This window comes from Cervus canadensis, chromosome 1, assembly GCF_019320065.1.
Source record: "Cervus canadensis isolate Bull #8, Minnesota chromosome 1, ASM1932006v1, whole genome shotgun sequence".
NCBI classification, from domain to species: Eukaryota; Metazoa; Chordata; class Mammalia; order Artiodactyla; family Cervidae; genus Cervus; species Cervus canadensis.
The window spans coordinates 21,455,248-21,479,976 of NC_057386.1; the positions used below are offsets into that span (position 1 = coordinate 21,455,248).

Below are 24,729 nucleotides of genomic sequence, written 5' to 3' on the forward strand. Positions count from 1 at the left end.
ATGGAATATATTTTAACTGCCTTTTACCCTAGCTTTATATAATAGTCAATACCATATGGCATTTAAATATTAAACATTCACTAGGCATAATCTTTGTTGTTGTTATTGAGTCGCTAAGTCACATCCAACTCTTGTGACCCCATGAACTGGACTAAAACCTGCCAGGCTCCTCTGTCCATGGGATTTTCCAGGCAAGAATACTAGAGTGGGTTGCCATTTCCTTCTCCAGGGCATTTTCCTGATCCAGGGATCGAACTCATGTCTCCTGCATTGCAGGTCAATTCTTAATGCTGAGCCACTAGGGAAGCAGGCATAATCTTTAAATCATTTTTACATGAGCAAGCAATCTGGAAGGAAATGAGTCCTGAATATGCATTGGAAGGACTGATGCTGAAGCTGAAACTCCAATACTTTGGCCACCTGATGTGAAAAACTGACTCATTGGAAAAGACCCTGATGCTGGGAAAGACTGAACGCAGGAGGAGAAGGGGACAGAGGATGAGATAGTTGGATGGCATCACCGATTCAATGGACATGAGTTTGAGTAAATTCCAGGAGTTGGTGATGGACAGGGAGGCCTGGTGTGCTGCAATCCATGGTGTCGCAAAGAGGAGGACACAACTGAGCGAGCGACTGAACCGAAGCAATCTGGAAAATTTTTAGAAATTTTCCTGCGATTGAAAACTTCCACCTCTAGATGGCGCATTCCTGGTGTTTCACCTATGAGCCTATCTCGGACTCATTTAGAGATCTGGATACTTACCAGGATACCATTCCCCATAATCAGGATAATCTCGACAGACCTACAGCAAAGAATCTCATGCCACTGACTTTTTTCTAGAGCAGAAGTTGGCAAGCTTCTTCTCTAAAATATTTGGCCCAGACAGTAAATATTTTAAGCTTGGCAGGCCATAAGTTCTCTATTTCAATGACTACTCAACTCATTCATTGAAGTAGACAGCAGCCATAAACAATAGATAAGAAAATAAGCATGACTACCTGCCAATAAACTTTAGTTATAGACACTGAAATTTGAATGGCCAATAATTTTGACATGACAAAAAATATTTATCCTTCTTTGATTTTTTTCCAACCATTTAAACATAAAAAACCATTCTTAGCTCATGGACTGTACAGAAACATAGGGTGGGCAAGATTTAACCCATGAGCAGCTCTTCTAGAACTTAAAATTTCATGAGGTTGATGAATACATTTTTCCATCTTTCTCAATCAAACTGTATGATAGGGATTCCCAAAAAATTTTAAACTCTGCAAAGGAAGAACAGCTCTCATATTTCTCAAATTTGTGATTGATTCTAATGAGAAGCTTTAATGAGGGCAGGAATTCTACCAAACAACCCAACAGTTATATGGGAGTTCAAAGAAAGGGGAAAAAGGATATTTATAAAATCTTGAGCCAAAGGTCACTAAATGAAGCAAATAGTAGAAGTTGGTGGGGAAATAATTTCCCAATGGTACAATGTATGGGCTTCCCAGGTGGCTCAGGGGTAAAGAATCTGCCTGCCAATGCAGGAGATGCAGAAGACGCAGGTTCAATCCCTGGATGGGGAGCTCCTCTGGAGGAGGAAATGGCAAATCTCTCCAGTATTCTTGTCTGGAAAATTCCATGGACAAAGGAGACTGGCAGGCAACAGTTCATGGGGTCACCAAGAGTCGGACATGACTAAGCAATGAGCACACACAAGCACAACGTATAGGGCCAGCTGCATAACTTGCAGGGCTCAGTGCAAAATGAAAATGTGGAGTCCTATGTTCAAAAAACAGCGGAAAAAAGGAAGACCCAGAGGAATCGGGTGGAGAGGGAGGTGGGAGGGGGGATCGGGATGGGGAATACATGTAACTCCATGGCTGATTCATGTCAATGTATGACAAAACCCACTGCAATGTTGTGAAGTAATTAGCCTCCAACTAATAAAAAAATTTTTTAAAAAATCAGCGGAAAAAGCGTCACTAAACGCACTAAAATAAGTTTTGTTTTTTTTTTCCTTCTGCATTCATACTCTTGACGTCATAGTTTTGGAGTAGGATTTTTTGGCCATTTAAAGGTGTGGTAAGTCACTCCGTCATGTCCAACTCTTTGTGACCCTATGGACTGTAGCTCGCCAGGCTCCCTTGTCCATGGGATTTTCCAGGCAAGAATACTGGAGTGGATTGCCATGCCCTCCTCCAGGGGATCTTCCCAACCCAGGGATTGAACCTGCATCTCTTACGTGTCCTGCATTAGCAGGCGGGTTCTTTACCACTAGTGCCACCTGGGAAGCAATGTCATCATAAGTACATAAAAATTAAAAATTTAAGCTATTGGCATGAATTTTACAGTTTCATATTGTGCAATGACAGTTTTAAATCCAAATACAAGAGCATGCAGTCAATGAAATTACACAATTCTTTCTTTTTTTTGTTTTTTGTTTTGTTTTTTTTTTTTTTGCTGATCTCTCTCACAGGACATGAGGGATCTCAGTTCCCTAACCAGGGATGGAACCCATGGCCACTGCAGTGGAAGCACAAGTCTCAACCTCAAGACCACCAGGGAAGTCCACAACTCATATATTATAGCTCATACATGCATATGCATTTTATTCTTACCAAAACAGTGGGAACACTGCATCAAACAAACTCAACTATTTTTTAAATTTCACTTTACAGACTCACATTCTACCAACACTCTTCACCACTGGCTTTCTGATAAGTAAGAAAAGACAGAAAAGGACACAGGGTCACCTTATCTTTCTATTTCACTGTTTTCAGGAAGTAGTTGGCTAATGCAGGAATGTAATAGAAGTACATGATAGGATTCCTTGATCATTCGTGTATCTTAGAATACCACTGCCTCTGTCTACATTCAAGGCAAGTTCCATTTAAGTGGGAAGCCTGGCCTCTTGGGGTTGTTAGAGACCCTGCTTACTTGCTTATAGACATATCATTCTTACCTTGTACACACCATCAGGGAAATTTGTTCAATGCATTCTTGTATTGGAACCCCATTCTCTGGATCCTAAGCTTTCCTGTTTCTTGTTCATTTTTCCCTCTAGTGACTTCCTGACAAAGTTCAAGAGAGGTGAACTTTTTGAGACTTTTTATGTCTGAAAATGTATTCATTCCATCCTCACTCATGATTAATTGTCAAAGTAGAGAATTTTAGGTTGAATGTCATTTTCAGTTAGAATTTTGAAGGCTTTCTTCACTGGAATCATGGCTTCCAGGACTGTTTAGAAGTCCTGAACCATTCTGCTTTCCTCGTCCTTGGATACATGTTGTCTTTTCTTCCATGGTTCTCTGAAATAGTCTGTGCACGTGCCTGGCTGTGATTCTTTTTCATTTATTATTCATAGTTCTTGATGGTCTCTTTCCATTTAGAAACTTGGTTCTTTATAAAATAGTTTCTTCATTCTTTTTCCCTTCTCTATTTCAGGAAGCCCTCCTTAAGACTATTCTTCTTAGGCCAAGCATCTAATTTTCTAATCTTTTCGTTGATCTATCTTTTTGTCCTTTGTTCTACTGTTGGGGAGATTTTTAAAAGTTTATTTCCCAACCAATCTGTTGACATTTGGTTGTGGAAGTTAGCTTATAATCCCAAGATCTTTCTTTTGCTCTCTAGCTCAACTTTGATGATATTCTATTCGTATTTCAAATATGCAGTATTTTTGTTACTTCTAAGGATATTAATTATAATTACTTTCTTTTTTAAAGTTTTCTTCAGCTTCTTTGATTATCTGTTTCCGAGAGTGCTATTTTTTGCTTCTTTCTTTGAATCTTTGTCTTTCACATTGCAGTGTTTTTCAGTGTAAGGTGATCTTTGAAATTCTGTTCATTTTCAAGAGGAAGACCTTAAGTATTTGAAAGTTCTGTGTGTATGTGTGCGTATTTCATTCCAGGGCAGTTGTCAGGTGAGTTTCTTTTGTGGGAAACACTCAAATACCTGTATCTTGAGTTCTTTTCTCCAGGATTTTTCAGCTTCCCTAGAGAAGGCCCCAATAACCAGAGTTGGCCACATAATTTGCAGGGCCTAATGCAAAATGAAAATGTTGAATTCCTTGCTAAAATTCAGGAAAAAGTTCAGCTAGAGGTGCTAAAGCCTCAATATTTTTCTTTAAAAACATTTCATTACTTCTATAGTAGAGATAATAAAGATACACATCTAATAACAGAAACTTACAAGTCAAAAAAACATTTTCGAAATCCTGGTTTTATGTAATACAATAAATTAATGCTTTATTAAAGTGATTTCTTGATTGATCAGCATGTTTTTCTGGCTTGCTTTTCTGAAAATTCACTTATTAGCTTATGAAAATGTATATTTTTATCAACTGCATTTTCAATCTATATAATTGAAAGGGATGTCAGTAATTCTTGGCAAATGCAAGATCTTTTAAGATCTTAAATAATCTCAAATGAAGAAAACAGCATGGAGCAAAGACCAAAATGGAGGAGAGGGAAAGAAGGAGTAAAATAAAAGAATGGACAAGTCAGGCAGGTAGAAGAAGAGTCTGAAATGTCAGGAGAAGAAGCTCCAGCTAGTCTATGGTTGATGGATTTAAAGTGAAAAAAAGTAGAGGAAGGAAAGAAATACTCATTGACTACCTATCATTGACAAGCATAATTGCATAACATATTTAGCTACCATTCAATAATATCTGAACAATACAAGTAAGGGCTCCATCTTAGTAATGAAAAACCAAGACTCAGAAAGAATGAACTTTGCATTAGTACCACAGTTAGAAAAAATGACAGAACTGATATGTGAATGCTGATATATCTGACTTAACAGCCCAAGTTCTTTCACTTACATGAATGGTGTGGTACTTCAGGACTGGTACCTTGGCCTCCCGACCATGATGGAAAGGAAAGACTTAAAACCAAAATTCCAATTAAGGTTCTAAGAACTGAGCTGAAAGAAAATGATAGTGACAAAGACAAGGAAAAGAGAAAAATTCTTCAAGAGAAACTGCAGAAGTAGATTCAATAGGACCTAGTGAATTACTGGAGACAGCTGGTATAAAATGAGAGCAATTAAAATTTTTCTTAATAATCATGAGATGACTCAGGGTAATTCTACCAACAAATAACAGAGAAGGATGCCAAAGAACAAAGTATGATGACAAGGTGACTGAGTTGAAAGTCATCACAGAACATCCAAGTAGGAATGTCTGATGGGCATAGTAAGGAATGTGTCCAGAAAGGGGAAGAAGCCATTATTAGAGAATATGAAACCATTCACATAGAGCCAAAGCCACAAGAAGGGATGAGATCACTGAGGGAGAGAGGGTAGGAAAAAAGATCGTGAGTACAAAACTGTAAAGAATGACAAATTTTAGACCATTCTTTCAGAATCTATGAGTGGAAGAAAGAAAAGGAGCAGAGGTGTAGCTGTATTCTTGAAAGCAATGGTTTAGGACTCAGTTAAGACTCAGGTGGTCAGTATCAAATGTGTCCAAGAGAGTGTAGGAGAAGAAATACGAAAAATGATGACTGGATTTGAGATGTAGGGTAATTAGTAATTTTTGTGGGATAAGTTTCAGTTAAATGATGAGATTAAAATTCAGGGATGAGCAGGAAGTGAAAAGTGGAGGAAATGAATGCAGAAAATTTTTCTAGAAATAATGACGGGAAGAAATGTAAGAATACAAGAAATTGAGAAATAGAACAGGAATATCAGGTCATAGTCTAGTCCCTTCATTTTACAGATGAAGAAACTGAGACCCACAGAGGTTAACCAATACTGTTATTTAACCTGGTTAGAAAAGAGCTTAGACAGAAAACCAATAAAGATGGAATGGTAACTCAGGAGGGATAAGAATCAAGAGAAGACTATCTGTCTTCAAAGAAGAGCCCATTAAATTCTTCGATTTTCATTTTGTACCTGGCCTTCTTCCTCTGGTACCATGAACCCACTGGTTCTTGAAATTATTTTTGATCTATCCAAAAGGATCATTATTACCTAGAGAAAACCATGACTTTGATGGCTCACTTACTGGAGAAAAAGCAAAGTTATTGATTTGAGCAAAAGGGAAAAAGAAGTTTGTGTATCACACTATTTTATTCTTATAGGAACTTTATAGTCCTAAGGCCTGGAAGACAGGAAGGATTACTCATGCTAAATTTGAAATGCCTCACTATAATAATCTTGATAATACTCCTCCCTTTCTCATTTTGGAGATAACAAATAACCCTAAGGTAACTATCCACCTACAGAAATGGACACATTAGGGTAAAGGCATTCATTTAAGAAAAAAGCACCTAATTATGAAAACTTCAGATGAGCTGGCAAACACCATTTTGCTATGGGTGGCAGAGTTCACCAAGAAACACCCTGATAATGTGTATATAAAGGTACATGAAACTGTTTGAGTAGGACATTTGCCATCAGAGCTTCCCTCCAGAAACAAGCAGGGCAGTCTAGACACCATGAGCGTGCGCTTTTCTTCTGCATCCAGACGCCTTGGCTCCTGTGGGGGAGCTGGCTCTGTGCGGCTCTCCAGTGGGGGAGCCGGCTTTGGGGTCGGCAGCACAGGCAGCGTGCCAGGCTTTGGAAGCGGCTTCACCTGCGCCTTTGGAGGAAGCTCCTCTGCAGGAGGCTACAGCGCGGGGCTGGGCGGAGGAAATGCTTCCTGCGCCGCCTTCACTGGAAATGAACATGGCCTCCTCTCCGGCAATGAGAAGGTGACCATGCAGAACCTCAACGACCGCCTGGCCTCCTACCTGGACAACGTGCGCGCCCTGGAGGAGGCCAACGCCGACTTGGAGCAGAAGATCAAGGGCTGGTATGAGAAATTTGGGCCTGGTTCCTGCCGCGGTCTCGATCACGATTATAGCAGATACTTCACGGTAATTGACGACCTTAGGAACCAGGTAAGAAATACAGTGTCATGAGGTTTAGTACCTGTAAGGGTAATTAGCCGCATAGGCACAGATGCCTAAATTATCACAGCGAGGCTTTGCTCTCAGCTGCTAATTTTAGGTAGTTTATTAATATTAAAACTAATTTATAAATTCTGGTCTTCAAACATGGCTCACTCATCATCTGGTATGTGGTATGCATGTTTATGCTTTCAGAAATACTAAAATATCAAAAACTGCCCAATGTCTCCAGTTATATATTTACATAGAAAGTTTTCCATAGAAAGTTTTTTTCTTTTTTAATGGGTAAGATAGAGAGTAAAAGAGGCTATACTTAAATTTTCTGTTTTCAAGGATCATCTTCTTGCAAGAGACAGGATGCCAAAAATATTGCATAATTTTATAGTTGACTTTATTTCAAGGAAATCTGAATTTTTAAAATATTTCCTCATTCTTAACTAATTCTCCAATTATCAGATAATTTCTGCAACAACAAGCAATGCCAATGTTGTCCTGCAAAATGACAATGCAAGGCTCACAGCTGATGACTTCAGACTAAAGTAAGTGGAGCTGAAAAGAAACCAAAACAGTTGCCTAAGCCTTTCCCTCTTTTATTTAGGCTATTTGAGGTCATCTCCATTCTTTATTTGTTTTAAACCAAATGCATGTTCGAATGACTTACTGAACTATATATTTTATTGGGAAATTGGGGGACTGACACAAATGAATGTCAAAGTCATACAAAAGGGAATTTTGAGTTTTCTCATTCTCTTGTGTCAAAGAAATTTATTTATTTTTATGATTATGAATGATCTACCTGAAGTTTGGAGTATATTTTAACAGTTGGACTTAAAAGCTTAGTTTGAAGGGTTTTTTGTTTTGTTTTATACAGTTTCTGCCTTAACCTTTTTTAATATCCTTTCTGAGTTTATTATATTTTATTCTATTTGCCATGCCTTGTGGCATGTAAGATAATTAGTTCCTCCAACAGAGATGGAACCCCCTGCAGTGCAAGTGCAGAGTCTTAACCAGGAGACCATCAGTGAAGTCCCTTAGCTTGAGTTTTATGATGACCTAAAAGGTGATGATGGGGCTTCCCTGGTGGCTCAGAGGGTAAAGAATCTGCCTGCAGTGCAGGAGACCCTGGGTTCAATCCCTGGATTGGGAAGATCCCCTGAAGAAGGGAATGGCTACCCACTCTAGTATTCTTGCCTGGAGAATTCCATGGACAGAGGAGCCTGGAGGGTCACAGTCCACAGGGTGGCAAACAGTGGGACACAACTGAGTGACTTAACACAAAAGGTGATGACTGATGTGATGACGCTTTCAAATATTTTTCTAAGGTTTGAAAATGAACAGGCCCTCCACCAGAGCGTGGACGCGGATGTCAGCAGTTTGCGCCGGGTCCTGGACGAACTGACTCTGTGCAGAACGGACTTAGAGATTCAGCTGGAGACACTCAGCGAGGAGTTGGCATACCTCAAGAAGAACCATGAGGAGGTAGGTGGTCTCCCTCCCCTGTTTAAAAACTTTTTAAATAAAAATGTTTAAAAATATGTTTCAGATGACAAATATAATATCTTGAATTCAAGAAAGAAATTGTTGATTTCTCCATATGGCTTAGATGGTCTGAAATGTTTCTGTTCATCTCCTTCCAAAGAAACCCTAACAGAAGTTTCTAAACATATGGATCGTGTCTGTCTGGCTCCTTCAGAAATATTCCGATCCCAACATGGTTTCTTTTAGGAGATGAAGGCTCTGCAGTGCGCGGCCGGAGGCAACGTGAACGTGGAGATGAACGCGGCGCCCGGCGTGGACCTCACGGTTCTGCTGAACAACATGCGGGCCGAGTACGAAGCCCTGGCGGAGCAGAACCGCAGGGACGCAGAGGCCTGGTTCAACGAAAAGGTAAAAAGCAAGCTAGGATGCGCTGACTTGGCACCCGGTGCTAATGCAAGCATCGCTCATAACAAGGCCCATAATGTTTCAGAGCGCTTCGCTGCAGCAGCAGATTTCTGATGATGCGGGCGCCACCACCTCAGCTCGGAATGAACTGACAGAGATGAAACGTACTCTTCAAACCCTGGAGATTGAACTTCAGTCTCTCTTAGCGACAGTAAGTAAAAATGACACCAAAGAGTTGCTTTAGAAGTTGAGGGGAAAAAATTAGTTTTTCTGCCACCTGTTGTTATTAATTTTCATTTTTATTCAGTCATTACTCTGCCTGAAATAAGATACATTTGCATTTTTTCACAGTGGAATATCTTTGGCCTGAAAATTATACCAAGATGCTAATAATTGTCAAATGTTAGAATTAAAAAATACAATGATTTTTTAGGTACTCAAAAAGAAACAGGGGCTAAGACTCTGCACTCCCAATGCAGGAGACCCAGGTTCCATCCCTGGTCAGGGGACTAGATCCCACATGCTGCAACTAAAGATCCCACATGTTACAACTAAGACTTGGCACAGCCAAATAAATAAATAAAAATAAAAGGTAAAAAAAACCAAAGAAAACAGTTTTTACCCTGAGTCTTCTCTCCCACGTCAGAAGATCAAAAATCACTGTTCATGGAGTGCAGAAACACACTTGCACCCATCCTAGTTTCTTTATCTAGCATTCCTTTGGGCCACTTAATTTTAATTGGAACACTTACAGGTTCCCTTTTAAGTGACATAAACAAGCAAAGTAGAGGCATGAAGGCTGCCCATAAAGCTAAACATGCATGACAATAATATTAATAATAACCTTTTTCATTAAGGGTTGGTTGCCCAGCACTTTCACCCATTGTGAGTTCACAATAACCCTGGGTCTCGGGCAGACCAGACTTTATATTTCATGTTATTATTTCCAAGAGAAGAATCTGAGGTTCAAAGAAGTTGAGCAGTTTTCCAAGAGTCCCACAGTCAGATACAAAGGTACCCGAACTTCTCTCCAAATTTTCTAACTCCCACGTCTATACTTTTTCCACTGTGGCTAGTAAACTTCCAGAAGAGGCTATAAATATATGTAAAATTCTTGCAGGGAGAAGAATAAGACACTCTCATTGTCATCCCATGTAAAATTACAGCAAGCACCCATCTGTGGGATAAACCCATAAAGCCAATGAATCAAACTATTTAAAGCCTAAGAACACCACTCTTTTCTTGGGATCATTCTACTTCCAGAAAATTTATGCAGAGGTTACTTTTTTAAAGTTTTTTTAAAATGCATTTTTAGCTGCATTCAGTCTTCATTGCTGCACGTGGACTTTCTCTATTTGTGGCGAGCAGGGACCACTTTCTGGTTGCAGTGTGCAGGCTTCTCATTACAGTGGTTTCTCTTGCAGAGCATGAGCTCTAGAGTGCAGGCTCAGTAGTTGTGGCACATCCCCTGCATTGTCAGGCAGATTCTTAACCACTGCACCACCAGGGAAATCCCAGGATTACTTCTTTAATGTAACAGCTATAATCCTCATGACACAAAGCTGCCACACAATTAGAAATGAGTTCACAAACTGTAGGGGGACTTTAATTCCTGGAAAAAGTGGCAAACTGTACCAAAGCACAGGGTAAGTGAGAGGAGACAGATCTTTAGACTGTGTCCTAAGAGAAAACAAATTTTCTAACACACATGGGGATATGAGTAGCATTTACCACCAACTGTGCTATTCTCCAATAGATTAAAAATAGTATGACATCTAATAAGGGCAACAATTAATATTAAACAAGAGGAATACAGTTATGATGTAAGGATAACTCAATATCTAAGTGCTTTGAAATATCCTAAAACAGTGACATCATCTACTAAATTGTCTCACTGATCCTCAGAAACACTCACTGGAGTGCTCCTTGACGGAGACGGAGGGCAACTACTGTGCCCAGCTGGCCCAGATCCAGGCTCAGATCGGAGCCCTAGAGGAGCAGCTGCACCAGGTCAGGACCGAAACCGAGGGCCAGAAACTGGAATACGAACAGCTCCTGGACATCAAGGTCCACCTGGAGAAAGAAATCGAGACCTACTGCCGCCTGATAGATGGAGAGGATGGGTAAGTAGTATTTACACTGAAAAATCTATTTTAAGATTATTAAAAACTTTTTTGAAATCCAAATACAAAGTGTATATGATCTAGGTCATGTGTACATAAACTCCTCCTAGTGTTAAGAGTCCGTTATCTCCCATCTTAAATCATTCATCTTAAATCAATTTCTTGCAAAACAGTGTGAAATATCTAATACATACTTTATGTTTTTACAGCTCTTGCGCTAAATCAAAAGGCTATGGTGGGCCAGGAAATCAGATAAAAGGTAAACAAAAGCTGGGTTGAGCATTCAACATTTGTATATGTTTCAAGGAATGAGTTATTTCCCCTTTATGAATTTGATAAATTCTACCAATTCATGTCTCATTTAACTTTTTTCTTTTTTTAAAGTGAAGTATAGTTGATTTCCAATGTTGTATTAAGTTCTGCTATACAGCAAAGTGATTCAATTATATATATACATATACGTAGTCTTTTTTAATATTAGTTTCCACTGTGGTTTGTCATAGATTATTGAATATAATTCTGCATGCTATACAGTAGGAACTTGTTGTTTATCCATTCTGCATATAAAAGTTTACATCTGCCAAGCCCAACCTCCCAACCCATCCATCCAAACCCCTCCCCCAGGTGACCACCAGTCTGTTCTCTGTATCCCCGATTCTGTTTCTGTTTCGTAGATAGGTTCATTTGTGTCATCTTTTAGATTCCCCATGTAAGTGATGTCATATGCATTGTCTTTCTTGTTTTGACTTAATTCACTTAGTATGATAATCTCTAGTTGCATCCATATTACTGCAGTATATATGTCATTTTAGATCCATCTAAAGCCACCGTGGTTAAAACAATTGTTGAAGAAATAGATCCTCGTGGCAAAGTTCTGTCATCTAGAGTTCACACTGTGGAAGAGAAATCCACCAAAGTCAACAACATGAAGAGTGAGCAGAGGGTGCCTTCCTGAGCCCAAAAGGTTGCCCTAAATCAAAATATGAAATCAAAGCTAGGTTCCTAAATAAGAGCCCTGATTTCTCTGCTTTTCTTCCCATGAACTTTAAAAAAAATTATTTTTAGAATAGTAACATTTCTTTGGCTGTCTCTGTGGTGGTGTTTCAATAAAAGTTCTTCCTCTTGCAAGTCATCCTCACTGGTTCTGGTCAGTCTTTGCATTTTAAATGTACCCACCCACCCACCCATCCCCACCAACAGAAGCTGAATTTGTTTTTAATTTCTTCTCTTTAATGCAATGGTCTTCACAAGTTAGGTGTTAAGTTTAACAGGCAAAAAACTAGTTGGTGTCTTTTTCATATCTTTGTCAAATTTTAAACCTTCCTTCCTTCAGTAAATACTTGTTGAGCATATACTACCAACAGTAAGAGTAATAAAATCCAGTCACTGAGTGCAACACACTCATTGAAGTGGAAATAAAAGGAATTGAAGAATCAGAAATAAATGACATAAAGACTAGAATGACATTAGAAAAGGTCAACAAAACTGAGTTGGGTTTTTTTTTTTAAAGATAAAATTGACAAATCTTTAACTAGACTAACCAAGAAAAAAAGAGAGAGAACTCAAATAAATAAAAGTATCAATGAAAAAGGAGACATTACAACAGATGCCTGAAATACAAAGGATCATAAGAAAACACTAGAGGGACTTCCCTGGTGGTCCAGTAGCTAACACTTCATGCTTTCAATGCAGGACACCCAGGTTCTATCCCTGCTCAAGGATCCCACATGCTTCAACTAAGAGTTTCCATGCTGCAACTAAGACCCAGCACAGACAAATAAATATATAAAAAAGAAAATACTAGAATATTTAAATACCAACAAAATGGATAATTTGGAAGAAGCAAATTCTTAGAAACATACAATTTACATAGACTGAATCATGTAGAAATAGAAAATTTGAACAGACCAATAATGAATAAAGAGATTGAATTGGTAATCATACCCCCTCAGCAAAGAAAAGCCCAGGACCAGGTGGTTTCCTGGTGAATTCTACCACTTAAAGAAGAATCAATGCCTATCTTTCTTAAACTCTTCCAAAAAATTAAATAAGAGGGAAATTTTATAAACTCATGTTACAAAGCCAGCATTACCCTGATACCAAAGATAAAGACACTACACGATAATAAAATTATAGGTCAATATCTCTGATGAACATAGGTGCAAAAGTCTTCAACAAAATATTAGCAAACAAATTCAAGAGCATATTAAACGGGTCATAAACCATGATCAAGTGGGATTTATCCCTGGGATGCAAGATGCTTCAATACATACAAATCAATAAATGTGATATATCACATTAACAGAAGGAAGGATAAAAATCATATGATCATCTCAATAGAGGCCAAAAAAGCATATGACAAAATTCAAACCCTTTCAGGATAAAAATACTCAAAAAATTTGGTATAGAAGGATGTATTCCAGTACAACAAAGGCCGTATATGACAGTCCCACAGCTAACATCAAACTTAATGGTGAAAAGCTTAAAGCTTTTCCTCTAAGATCAGGAACAAAAAAATCTTTTCTTCTAAGATCATGTCCACTCTTGCCACTTTTATTCAATACAGTACTGGAAGTCCTAGCCAGAGCAATTAGGTAAGAAAAAGAAATAAAAGGCATCCAAATCCAAAAGGAAGAAGCAAAACTGTCTCAGCTTGCAGATGACATGATCTTAAATATAGAAAACCCTTAAAACTTCCTCAAAAAACTATCAGAACTAATAAATTCAGCAAAGTTGCAGGATACAGCTCAACATTTTTAAAAAATCAGTTACAGTTTTATATACAAATTATCCAAAAAAATTAAACAATCTTATTTACAATAGCATAAAAAGAATAAAATACCTAGCAATAAATTTAATCAAAGAGATAAAATATTTGTACACTAAAAACTATAAAACATTGATGAAAGTAATTATAGCAGAGGCAAATAAATGGAGAGACATTCAAGTTCACAGATTGGAAGAATTAATATTGTTAAAATGTTTCTACTATCAAGATGCTCTACAAATTCAAACAATCCCCATCAAAATCCCACCTGTATTTTTTTACAGAAATGGAAAAAAATCCTAAAATTCATAGAGAAACACAAAAGACTCTTGATAACCAAAGCAATTTTGGGAAAGAACAAAGCTGAAGGCATCACACTGCCTAATTTCAAAATATATTACAAAGTTACTGTAATTAAAACACTAGGGTAGATATATAAATAGCAAATAAACACGTGAAAGGAGGCTGAAGTTTACTAATCATTAGGGAATGCAAATCAAAACTGAAAGGAGATACCACCTCATACGCAAGTGAATGACTACTGTCAAAAAAAATAGAAAATAACAAGTGTTAGTAGGGATGTGGTTGCCAGGTGCTGCGAAGAGGAGGGAATGGGGAGTTATTGTTTAACAGATATGAGTTTCAGTTTTATAGTATGAAAACAGTTTTGGAGATGGATATTGGTTGCAAACATTGTGAATGAATATATTTAATATCACTGAACTACACACATAAAATGGTTAAGTGGTAATTTTATTCTTTGTGTATTTTACTGCAATTGGGAGGGGAAAAAACAGTATGGTGGGAGGGGGGAAGACAGACCTAAACCATTGAAACAGAATAGAGAACTCAGAATTGAACTCACATGTATACAGTCAACTGATTTTTGACAAGGGAGCCAAGGATACATAATCAGGAAAGGACAGTTTTATCAACAAATGGTATTGGGAAAACTGAATATCCACATGTGAAAAGAATAAAATTGGGCCCCTATTGTACTCTTTTCATACTGTTCATAGAGGATGAGATGGTTGAATGGCATCACCAACTCGATGGACATGAGTTTGAGCAAGTTCCAGCAGTTGGCGATGGACAGGGAAGCCTGGCATGTTGCAGTCCATAGGGTCACAGAGTCAGACATGACTGAGCGACTGAACTGAACTGATCATACACTATTCACAAAATCAACCCAACACGGGTTAAAGACCTAAATATCAAGACCTGAAACTATAAAACTCTTCAAAGAAAACATAAGGAAAAGCTTCTTGACATTGGCCTTGGCAATGGTTTCTCAGATTTGATACCAAAAGCAACAGGCAATGAAACCACATATATATCCAGGACTTTTTAACATAACTTCCAGGGGGAAAAAGTCAAAATAATGATAACGAATACTTGCTATGTGCTAGGGTCTATTCTGTGCATGCATGAAGCTCAGTGTCTGACTCTTTGTGACACTATGGACCATAGCCCACCAGGTTACTCTGTCCATGGGATTCTCCAGGCAAGAATACTCGAGTGGGTTGCTGTGTCCTCCTCCAGGGGATCTTCCCAACTCAGGGATTAAACCCAAGCCTCCTATGTCTCCTGCATTGGCAGGTGGGTTCTTTACCACTGGCACCACCCGGGAAGTCCATGGTCTGTTCTAAGCATCATTTAATTCTCACAACAACACTATGAGGTAGATTCTATTAACACCCTCTTTTTACAGATAAGAACACTGAAGCAGAGAGTGATTAGATAATTTGCCCAAGGTCTCTCAGCTAATAACTGGAGTTGCTGGAATGCTAATCCACGCAGTCTGGCTCAGTGTGTTTGCTTAATTACAACATAACACCATGCTAGTGAGAACTTCAGGCTTCCACCTTCCAGCAAGGGAAGGAATTTAAAAAAAAAAAAAAAAAAAAACCTACTAAATCATCCTAACTCCAATCAGTCTGAGATTAAGCAGTCTCAGAGTTTCCTTCCCAAACGAATCAGGGAAGCCATTTTGTGAGAGGAATTAGCACACCAGAGTCCGATTCTCAGAAAAAAACTAAGAATCTGGTGACAAAACAAACCTCCTCTGTGTTTAAGAAATACACTTTTCTAAACTTGGCTAGAAGAAATGTAGAATGTTAATTTTAAACAACCGCAAAAGATACCAAAAAGTAAAAGTAAAGTTGCTCAGTCATGTCCGACTCTTTGCGACCCCACGGACTGTAGCCTACCAGGCTCCTCTGTTCATGAGATTTTCCAGGCAAGAGTACTGGAGTGGGTTGCCATTTCCTTCTCCAGGGGATCGTCCCAACCCAGGGATCGAACCCGGGTCTCCAGCATTGCAGACAGATGCTTTACCGTCTGAGCCCAAAGCATATATGAAATTAAACACTAAATTTATCAGGGGAAAAATTAGCATCCAATCATTAGAATAAGATAATGTAAGGAATAACTTTATCCTGAAATAAGCAGACATTAAAGCTGCCTAACTTAAAGTTTGTATGTTCAATTATTTTTGAGCACCGACATTGTTGTTGTTCAGCTGCTAAGTCATGTCTGACTCTTCATGACCCAATGGGCTGCAGCATGCCGAGATTTTCAATACTTCATTCTCTCCCTAAGTTTGACCAAGTTCATGTCCATTGAATCGGTGATGCTATCCAACCATCTCATACTGTTCATGGGGTTCTACCTACACTATGTATATTATATAATGAATTTACTAATACCTAATAGATTCTCAAGAAATGATAATGATATGCAGCTGAATACACATTTCTTATCGTTAATAAAATAACCACTGTCAGGGGAGAAATATATAGATAGAACTAGCTTAGAATATTTAACCCTGTCCCCCACTTCTAGAAAGGACTAAAGCATGTCTAAACTTTTGTAGTAATTGTTAGTTTGGAGGAAATCTATGATTAAAAAACTCAAGAGGTTTGCCCTTATGAGTAAATAGATAACAATGTTTCACAGCGTTTAGCATCATACATTCCAGTCCTGCTTTGTTATAGAAATGCTTTATAATCTGTGTTGCCTCTTAGCTTCACAGTCAACTTGTCTTCAAAATGATTTTAATAATACATGCTTACCTTATGACACAAAAGATTATCATTTAATTAGTATTTATAAAAGATCTAGAGATAAGCAGATTATGTTAATAACACTTTGCAGTCTCATAATACCTCTTATCCACGAAACTCAAGACTTATCAACTATTACGCTGACAACATACTCTGTTTTTCTTGTATTACTCATGGGAAACATGGACAAAAACATTGAAATTTTGAGCAGGTCACTACAAAATCAGTACCAAGTTTCAAAATATGAGCTGAATCTCTTATCACACATTGTTCTAAATGTGTCCCAGTGGTCTCAGTTAGTTTTACCTTAATTATCTTTAAATACTTTGGATCAAAAAATATGGATTTTTATGGATTCTGGTACACCAAATATCATTTAGAAACAATAATGTTAGATGTTTTCCAAAGGTATCCACAACATTGACAACTCTTTTTCAGAAAAACTACTGTTTCAAAACTATTTGGACACATAATCGGTTAACCAATCAATTTGCACCATTTTAAGTGATGGACAGCTGACCCTGTCTGACATGTGTACTTTATTATAATAATTTAAATAATTAACACTTACAAAATGTTTGCGCCCACCCAACTGTGTTGTAATCATTAATTATTGGAACTGCTCAACATTCATTTGAGACTTTTCAACATTATTATTTTCATTTGCCCAACAGGGAAAAGAAGCACAACCAGACCGGATAACTTCCCGTGGGCATCAAGGCAGAAGAAGGAAGACTCTGCTCAACAATGACAACTAATCTTTTACCTAGAGTACCATGATTATTGGTTTTCTAAGTATCGATGAAAATCCCCCTCTTTTTCATATACTTTACTCCCTCCTCACCAACATGAAGCTCATTTCTCAAAAAAAATTCATAATGTCTCAAATACATACATTTTTGGGCTTCCCTGGTGGTTCAGAGGTTAAAGCGCCTGCCTCCAATGCAGGAGACCAGGGTTCAATCCCTGGGTCGGGAAGATCTCCTGGAGAAGGAAATGGTAACCCACTCCAGTATTCTTGCCTGGAGAATCCCATGGATGGAGGAGCCTGGTAGGCTACAGTCCACGGGGTCGCAAAGAGTCGGACATGACTGAGCGACTTCATTCATTTAAACTATAAAACATTAAACAATATTTTTGAGTTAGAAAAATGAGCAATTTGGAGGCTCAGAAGTTACTTGAGTAGACATTCTGTTCCTGGACTAAACCAAGAAATCTCAATACAAATAATTTTTCTGTCAATGCCACATACTCATTAATTTTAGTTAAATTGATAAGCAAAGTTCTGCAGGACTTTTATTTCTGTTTTTTTTTTAATCAATTAGAGAGCTCCCACTACCAAAGGATCACTATATATTGAGAGCACCTGATTTGAATAAGAGAGAAAACATTCAATAACACATGAATAATAAAAAATAGTTCATAAGTATTTTCAGAACAAAAGCGTTAGACACTGTCCATTTGAATTATGAATCTTTTGTTATATTGGAGGAAAAAAACAACTAAAATCTATTTCAGAGGTCAAAATGATGTACATTGTCTCATACATAATATTGACTTTTAAAACTGTGGTTTGGTATTACTCTATCTGGCACCTTTTTCATATGCAAAGATATCCTTGGGCCAGCTTTCCACCTACAGACTGGACACTATTAAAAAATCACCCAATTATGAAAAACAACAATTAGCATGCAAGTAATATTTTATTACAGATCGGCATAGTTAAGGCTGAAATGACCTACTAAATCCTATAAAAGGCCAACAGAGCCAACTTCATGGATGGTGTCTTTTGACTTTGCTCCTCTCTGAGAAAGGGTCGTTTGGGGCTGTCGCCATGTCTTTTCGACTTTCTAGTGGATCCAGGCGGCTCTGCTCTCAAGCTGGCCCTGGTCGGCTAACGGGTGGAAAGACAGGCTTCAGGGCTGGAAATGTATGCTGTGGGTTGGGAGCAGGAAGCAACTTCTCTGGCCCTCTTGGAAGCGTTTCTTCTAGAGGAAGTTTCTCCCATGGTGGTGGAGGGTTGGGAAGTGGTGTCTCTACTGGTTTTCTTGAAAATGAGCATGGCCTCCTCTCTGGGAATGAAAAGGTGACACTGCAGAACCTCAATGACCGCCTGGCATCCTACCTGGACCATGTGTGTGCTCTGGAGGAGGCCAACACTGACCTCGAGCAGAAAATCAAGGGCTGGTATGAGAAATGTGGGCCTGGTTCTGGCCGGCAACTTGCTCATGACTATAGTAAATATTTCTCAGTCACTGAAGATCTCAAAAGGCAGGTAAGAAAGATGGATACTTTTACTACAGACTTTGGGTGTGCATAACCTTAAAAAAAAAAAAAAAGATGTAATAGAAAACATGCTTAGCAAATTTGTATGAATTTGCTAACTCTACATTCCCAGTACTTGGCACACTGCCTGGCAATAAGGATTTGCAGAATTAATTGATGAAAGAGAAATTGTTTCCAAATAGATAGAATTGCTTCACTGATCTTTTATCTAGCTCATACTTTTTGATGAAGAGTATTAAAATTGTCTGTAATTGGAAAAGTTTACACTTGGCTCTTAAACTCTGCAGAAAATCCAAATTTCTTTAAAATAGGAAAACATGATACTAAAATAGATGTTTTATGGATTAAGAAGATAAGAATCACAATGAGATCTGGAATCTCCCTTGACTTTTGGGACCTAACATTTTGCACCATCTACGCTATTTAGATTATTTCTGTGACTACCTGTAATGCCAGCATTGTTCTACAAAATGAAAATGCCAGACTGACTGCTGAGGACTTCAGGCTGAAGTAAGTAAACATAAAGTAATTAATTATAATAAAGGTAAAAATACTACAGTTGGAGTAGAGAATATAACTTTTGGTTTAAAAATCAACATGGTTTTATAAAGTCAGACTAGATCACTGAAGAGATTAAATGTGCCTGATACAAAGCTAGCATAAATTTTATTTTTTTAGCTTTTTAAAAACGTTTTATTTTATATTGGAGTATAACCAGTTAACAATGCTGTGATAGTTTCAGGTGGCAGCAAAGGGACTCAGCCATACATATACATGTATCCGTTCTCCCTCAAACTTCCCAACAGGCTGCCACATAACATTGAGCAGAGTTCCCTGTACTATACAGTAGGTCTTATTGGTTATCCATTTTAAATATAGTGGTATGTATATGTCGATCCCAAACTCCCTAACTATCCCTCCCTCTCATCATTCCCCCTGACAACCATCAGCCTGTTCTCTAAGTATGTGAGTCTGTTTCTGTTTTGTAAATAAGTTCATTTGTAACATTCCTTTTTAGATTCCACATATGAAGGATGCCATACAATATTTCTCCTTCTTTGCCTGACTTACTTTACTCAGTATGATAATGTCTAGGTCCATCCATGTTGCTGCAGATGGCATTATTTCATTCTTTTTAATGGATGAATAATATTCCATCATATATATGTACCACATCTTCTTTATCTATTTCTCTGCTGATGGGCATTTAGGGTAAAGTTAACATAAATTTTAAAGAGTAATTTTCTTCTGGTAAGCACATGGGATGCCAAAAATAAACTCTGAAAAAAAAATAAACTCTGAAGAAACAGCTCCAAAATAATATTCATAAATCAATAAGTGTTCCAAAGTGTTTCATCATTTTGCTATCATCATCTGCTTCAGGGGTATGTACTGAACATCAGTATCTTTCTGTATATGAAACATCTAGAAAAGTCATGCTTTGCACCTACCTACGATTGTAGTTCTCAAGCATTTTAACAACCTTTTAGGTATGAAAATGAGCTTGCTCTGCACCAGAGTGTTGAAGCGGACATCAATGGTCTTCACAGAGTTATGGATGAGCTGACTCTTTGTACAAATGACCTGGAGATACAGTGCGAAGCACTCAGTGAGGAACTGACATACCTCAAAAAAAATCACCAGGAGGTAAGGAACCCTGGTTTCCTATGGTATCTGATGCCCCTCCTCAAGTCCACTGTGGATCTCAATCAAAAGTCTACCTTGAACAGATTTGTGATTGCCAGGAGGGAAGGGGGAGAAGGAAGGGATGAATTGGGAGTTTGAGATTAGCAGAGGCAAACTATTATATATAGGAGAGATAAAAAGCAAAGTCTTACTGTATAGCACAAGGAACTATATTCAATACCTTGTGATAAGCCATGATGAAAAAGAATATGAAAAAGAATCTGTAGGTATGTATGTATAACTGAGTAACTTTGCTCTATAGAAGAAATTAACACAACATTGTAAATCAACTTGTGTGTGTGTGTGTGTGTGTGTGTGAGAGAGAGAGAGAGAGAGAGAGCTCAGTCGTGCCTGACTTTTTGCAACCCCATGGACTATAGCCCACCAGGCTCCTCTGTCCATGGAATTTTCCAGGCAAGAATACTGGAGGCAATTGCCATTTTCCTCTCCAGGGATCTTCCTGTCCCAGAGATCGAACCCACGTCTCTTACATCTCCTGCACTGGCAGATAGGTTCTTTACCACTAGCGCCACCTGAGAAGCCCAAAATCAACTATACTTCAATAATTTTCTTTAAGTATACTTTGATGATTAATACAGATTGCTTTTCCAGGAAATGAAAGTCATGCAGGGTACAGCTGGGGGGAACGTGAACGTGGAAATAAACGCAGCCCCAGGAGTGGACCTCACTGTTCTGTTGAACAACATGAGGGCTGAGTACGAGGACTTGGCGGAACAGAACCGCGAAGATGCCGAGGCCTGGTTTAATGAGAAGGTACATGTAGCAAATCACAGGCCAAGGGTTTGTTCAGGAGACCGCCAAGCAGGTCACTAACCCATCTGACAATTATGCTTCAGAGCACATCGCTGCATCAGCAGATTTCTGACGATGTGGGAGCTGCTACGGCAGCCAGAAATGAGCTGATGGAACTGAAGCGCAACCTGCAAACCTTGGAAATAGAACTTCAGTCCCTCATGGCCATGGTTCGTAGGCATCACCTTGACTTGAATGTGTGTCTGTATTAAGTAAATATATATATATATATATATATATATATATAGAGTTGTTGTTTAGTTGCTAAGTCATGTCTGACTCTTGCAACCCCATGGACTGTAGCCCGCCAGACTCCTCTGTCCATGGGATTCTACAGGCAAGGATACTGGAGTGGGTTGCCATTTCCTTCTCCAAGGGATCTTCCCAACCCAGGGATCAAACCAGCATCTCCTGCATTGGCAGGCAGATGCTTTACCACTGAGCCACCTGGGAAGCCCATATATATATATACACATATGTATATATATTAATATATAACTGAAAATATATAATTATATATCTGAATATATATAACTAATTATATTTCACTAAAGATGCATTAAATGAACATGGACATATTATATATCAAGCATTTTTGTCTATAAATATTACTTCTTATTCACCAATCCCAAAACTTGAAGAAGGAAAAACAAGAAGTTTTCTCAATGGAGAACAAAAATTTTTTTAATTTGGCTAATGTTGATTTTCAAGGGGAAAGATTTAGCCCATGTACAAAATATTTCTTTCTACCTTGAGAATGTTTTTAAAGCATGAACATGTGGTTTATCTGTTACATGTGCAAGCTGTGCTTTGTTCTTCTTTCAGAAACATTCCTACGAATGCTCCTTGGCTGAGACTGAAAGCAATTACTGCCATCAGCTCCAGCAAATCCAAGAGCAGATTGGAGCAACGGAGGATCGACTCCAGCAGATTCGGATGGAAACAGAAGGCCAGAAGCTTGAGCATGAAAGGCTTCTCGATGTCAAAATATTTTTAGAAAAAGAAATTGAAATGTATTGCAAATTAATAGATGGGGAAGGAAGGTAAATATTAACTTGTGAAAAACATGAAAAACATCGACTAGGTTTTCTCAGTGTACGTGTAAACCAATACTGTATCCTAGAATTTCCTGCTCTGAAGAGCATCACTTAGCAATTTGTTACTACATGTAGATGACATGAAAACAGGCAGCAAAATCCAATCTCTTAGTATGTAAAGTATCTATACCTGTTAATGTAGAGAACATTTAAATATGGAATATTGAGCCATGCCTGGACTCCAATCCAGGAGGAAAACTGCTTTCTGAGATTGAGCATTGAAGCATATCTCTTATAATAACACACTCCATTGTGGCTTCACTGGTTACCACCCTGTTGCGGTGTTGTTTAGTGGCTAAGTCATGTCTGACTCTGCAACCCCATGGACTATGGCCAGCCAGGCTCCTCTGTCCATGGGATTTCCCAGGCAAGAATACTGGAGTGGGTTGCCATTTCCTTCTCCACGGGATCTTGGAGATCTTGGAGATCTCATTTCCTTCAACTAATGTTGAAGCCATATTTGAAACTAGAACTTCAATTGAAACTAGCACTCCAAAACCTTTATTCCCCATTCATAGTTATTTATGAGATCCATAATGAAAGAAAACTGCAGCAATTTTCTTTTCTCTTCACAGAAAAAGCAAGTCCACATGTTACAAATCAGAAGGGCGTGGGCCCAAAAATTCTGAAAATCAAGTCAAAGGTACAGGAGGGCTTTTTTTTTTTCCACTTGGAATAACTCTTTAAACTCCAGGAGTCATATTAAATAAGTCACTTATTTGGAAACTAAGTAAAATTGTATATAAGTTTAGTTCTAGTGGATGAAGGGTATCAGCTCTTAACATTCATATTTCATGTTCCTGTAGAACAGATGTGGTCAAATTATGAAATTACTGAAATGGGAAATCAATTCCCCCAACATTTTTCTTACTTAGAACCTATTATTTTCCCAGTTTCAATGTTTTCCTAGAAAAGCAACTTTATTTTAAACCACGAAAACAGGGCAAGTTGGTGTTTAAAAGAAGACATTACTTGCTCCAGGCCTATACCTGCCTGATACTTCTTAATGCATGTTTCACTTATGCTTTCAAACACCCATTGTTCTAAAAGATAAGAAAGATAATCTCAGGCCTTGCTAAGCACAGATATTGAGTATTACATCTCAATTTTCAGCAGACTCGCAAACTGTTTTTTTTTTTAATATTTTTATTTATTTATTTACTTGGCCGTGGCGGGTCTTAACTGCAGCATGTGGGATCTAGCTCCCTGACCAGGAATCAAATCCAGGCCCCTTGCATTGAGAGCAGCAGTCTTAGCCATTTGACCACCAGGAAAGTTCTGTAAACTGATTTACACGAGCATGCCCATTGTGACTAAATACCTTTCCACCTGTTAAGAATGAGTACTAAGCTTGCATTTGTTTTATTTCAGACTCAAAAGAAGAAGCTGTTGTCAAAACAGTGGTTGGGGAACTTGATCAGCTTGGCAGTGTCCTCTCACTAAGGGTCCACTCGGTTGAGGAAAAATCCTCAAAAATAAGCAACATTACAATGGAGCAACGACTGCCTTCTAAAGTCCCTCAATGAGGGGAAACGCTATTTAAAAAAAAAAAAAAAAGTCTGCTTTTGTAAAATCCTATTGACCAAAAAACCCAAGGAAACCATTCATTTCTGTTCTTCAAAATAAAAGGGTTAGAAGATGTTTTCCTTCTCTTCCCTTTCTCAGGTTCTTTGTATGCCATCCTTCCCAGGAATAGGAAAAAATCTTGCTCTGTCCCTGGTTTTCGCTTGCATTTGGTGGAATCTTTATTGCCTTTTCATTAAAAATTTTCTGTCCCAAGTTATTTTTGATAAATTCTGTGCTTTTGAATTTCCAGTTGATCTCAGTGTCACAGTACTAAGGATATGCTAATAAAATTAAGGGCTTCACTTGTAGTCATATTTACTCCAGTTCATGACAGGATGAATTGGAAACAATGCCAGTCCTAACCTCTGGTCCCAAATCTGTCCCTGATTAACTATGTAAATGACTGGTTCTCTTTGAGTTTGAGCTGCTATGGATGTAACAGAAAATGATACTGATTGAGCTTTATAATTGGTTCAACCTTAGAATGCCTGGCCTGCAGGGGTGATGGGCTAATGTTAGTTTGTTACTCTGAATCTGGATAACTTTTTTCCATTTTGCACTTA

The 24,729-nt window shown here is 38.3% G+C and overlaps 2 protein-coding genes across 2 annotated transcripts; both read left to right on the top strand.

Annotated features, from left to right (window-relative positions):
• Positions 1-6,371: 6,371 nt before the first annotated feature.
• On the top strand, positions 6,372-12,018 carry KRT27 (keratin 27). The gene is made up of 8 exons (XM_043469731.1): positions 6,372-6,870; positions 7,336-7,418; positions 8,202-8,358; positions 8,605-8,766; positions 8,849-8,974; positions 10,669-10,886; positions 11,096-11,145; positions 11,699-12,018. Exons 1-8 carry the CDS (start codon positions 6,427-6,429, stop codon positions 11,839-11,841), a joined length of 1,383 nt encoding a protein of 460 aa, XP_043325666.1. The 5' UTR covers positions 6,372-6,426; the 3' UTR covers positions 11,842-12,018.
• A 6,493-nt stretch (positions 12,019-18,511) lies between these two features.
• On the top strand, positions 18,512-24,468 carry LOC122444427 (keratin, type I cytoskeletal 26). The gene is made up of 8 exons (XM_043473060.1): positions 18,512-18,993; positions 19,432-19,514; positions 20,495-20,651; positions 21,303-21,464; positions 21,548-21,673; positions 22,329-22,546; positions 23,176-23,243; positions 23,972-24,468. The coding sequence occupies exons 1-8, from the start codon at positions 18,553-18,555 to the stop codon at positions 24,124-24,126; spliced, it is 1,410 nt and encodes a 469-aa protein (XP_043328995.1). The 5' UTR covers positions 18,512-18,552; the 3' UTR covers positions 24,127-24,468.
• Positions 24,469-24,729: the final 261 nt, after the last annotated feature.

Bases quoted from the DNA above. Each gene is read 5' to 3' on its own strand.
- KRT27 (XM_043469731.1), top strand. From the start codon at position 6,427: ATGAGCGTGCGCTTTTCTTCTGCATCCAGACGCCTTGGCTCCTGTGGG. The intron at 8,359-8,604 runs GTAGGTGGTCTC...GGTTTCTTTTAG, and splicing joins TCAAGAAGAACCATGAGGAG to GAGATGAAGGCTCTGCAGTG. The intron at 11,146-11,698 runs GTAAACAAAAGC...ATGTCATTTTAG, and splicing joins GCCAGGAAATCAGATAAAAG to ATCCATCTAAAGCCACCGTG.
- LOC122444427 (XM_043473060.1), top strand. From the start codon at position 18,553: ATGTCTTTTCGACTTTCTAGTGGATCCAGGCGGCTCTGCTCTCAAGCT. The intron at 18,994-19,431 runs GTAAGAAAGATG...TACGCTATTTAG, and splicing joins CTGAAGATCTCAAAAGGCAG to ATTATTTCTGTGACTACCTG. The intron at 21,465-21,547 runs GTACATGTAGCA...ATTATGCTTCAG, and splicing joins AGGCCTGGTTTAATGAGAAG to AGCACATCGCTGCATCAGCA.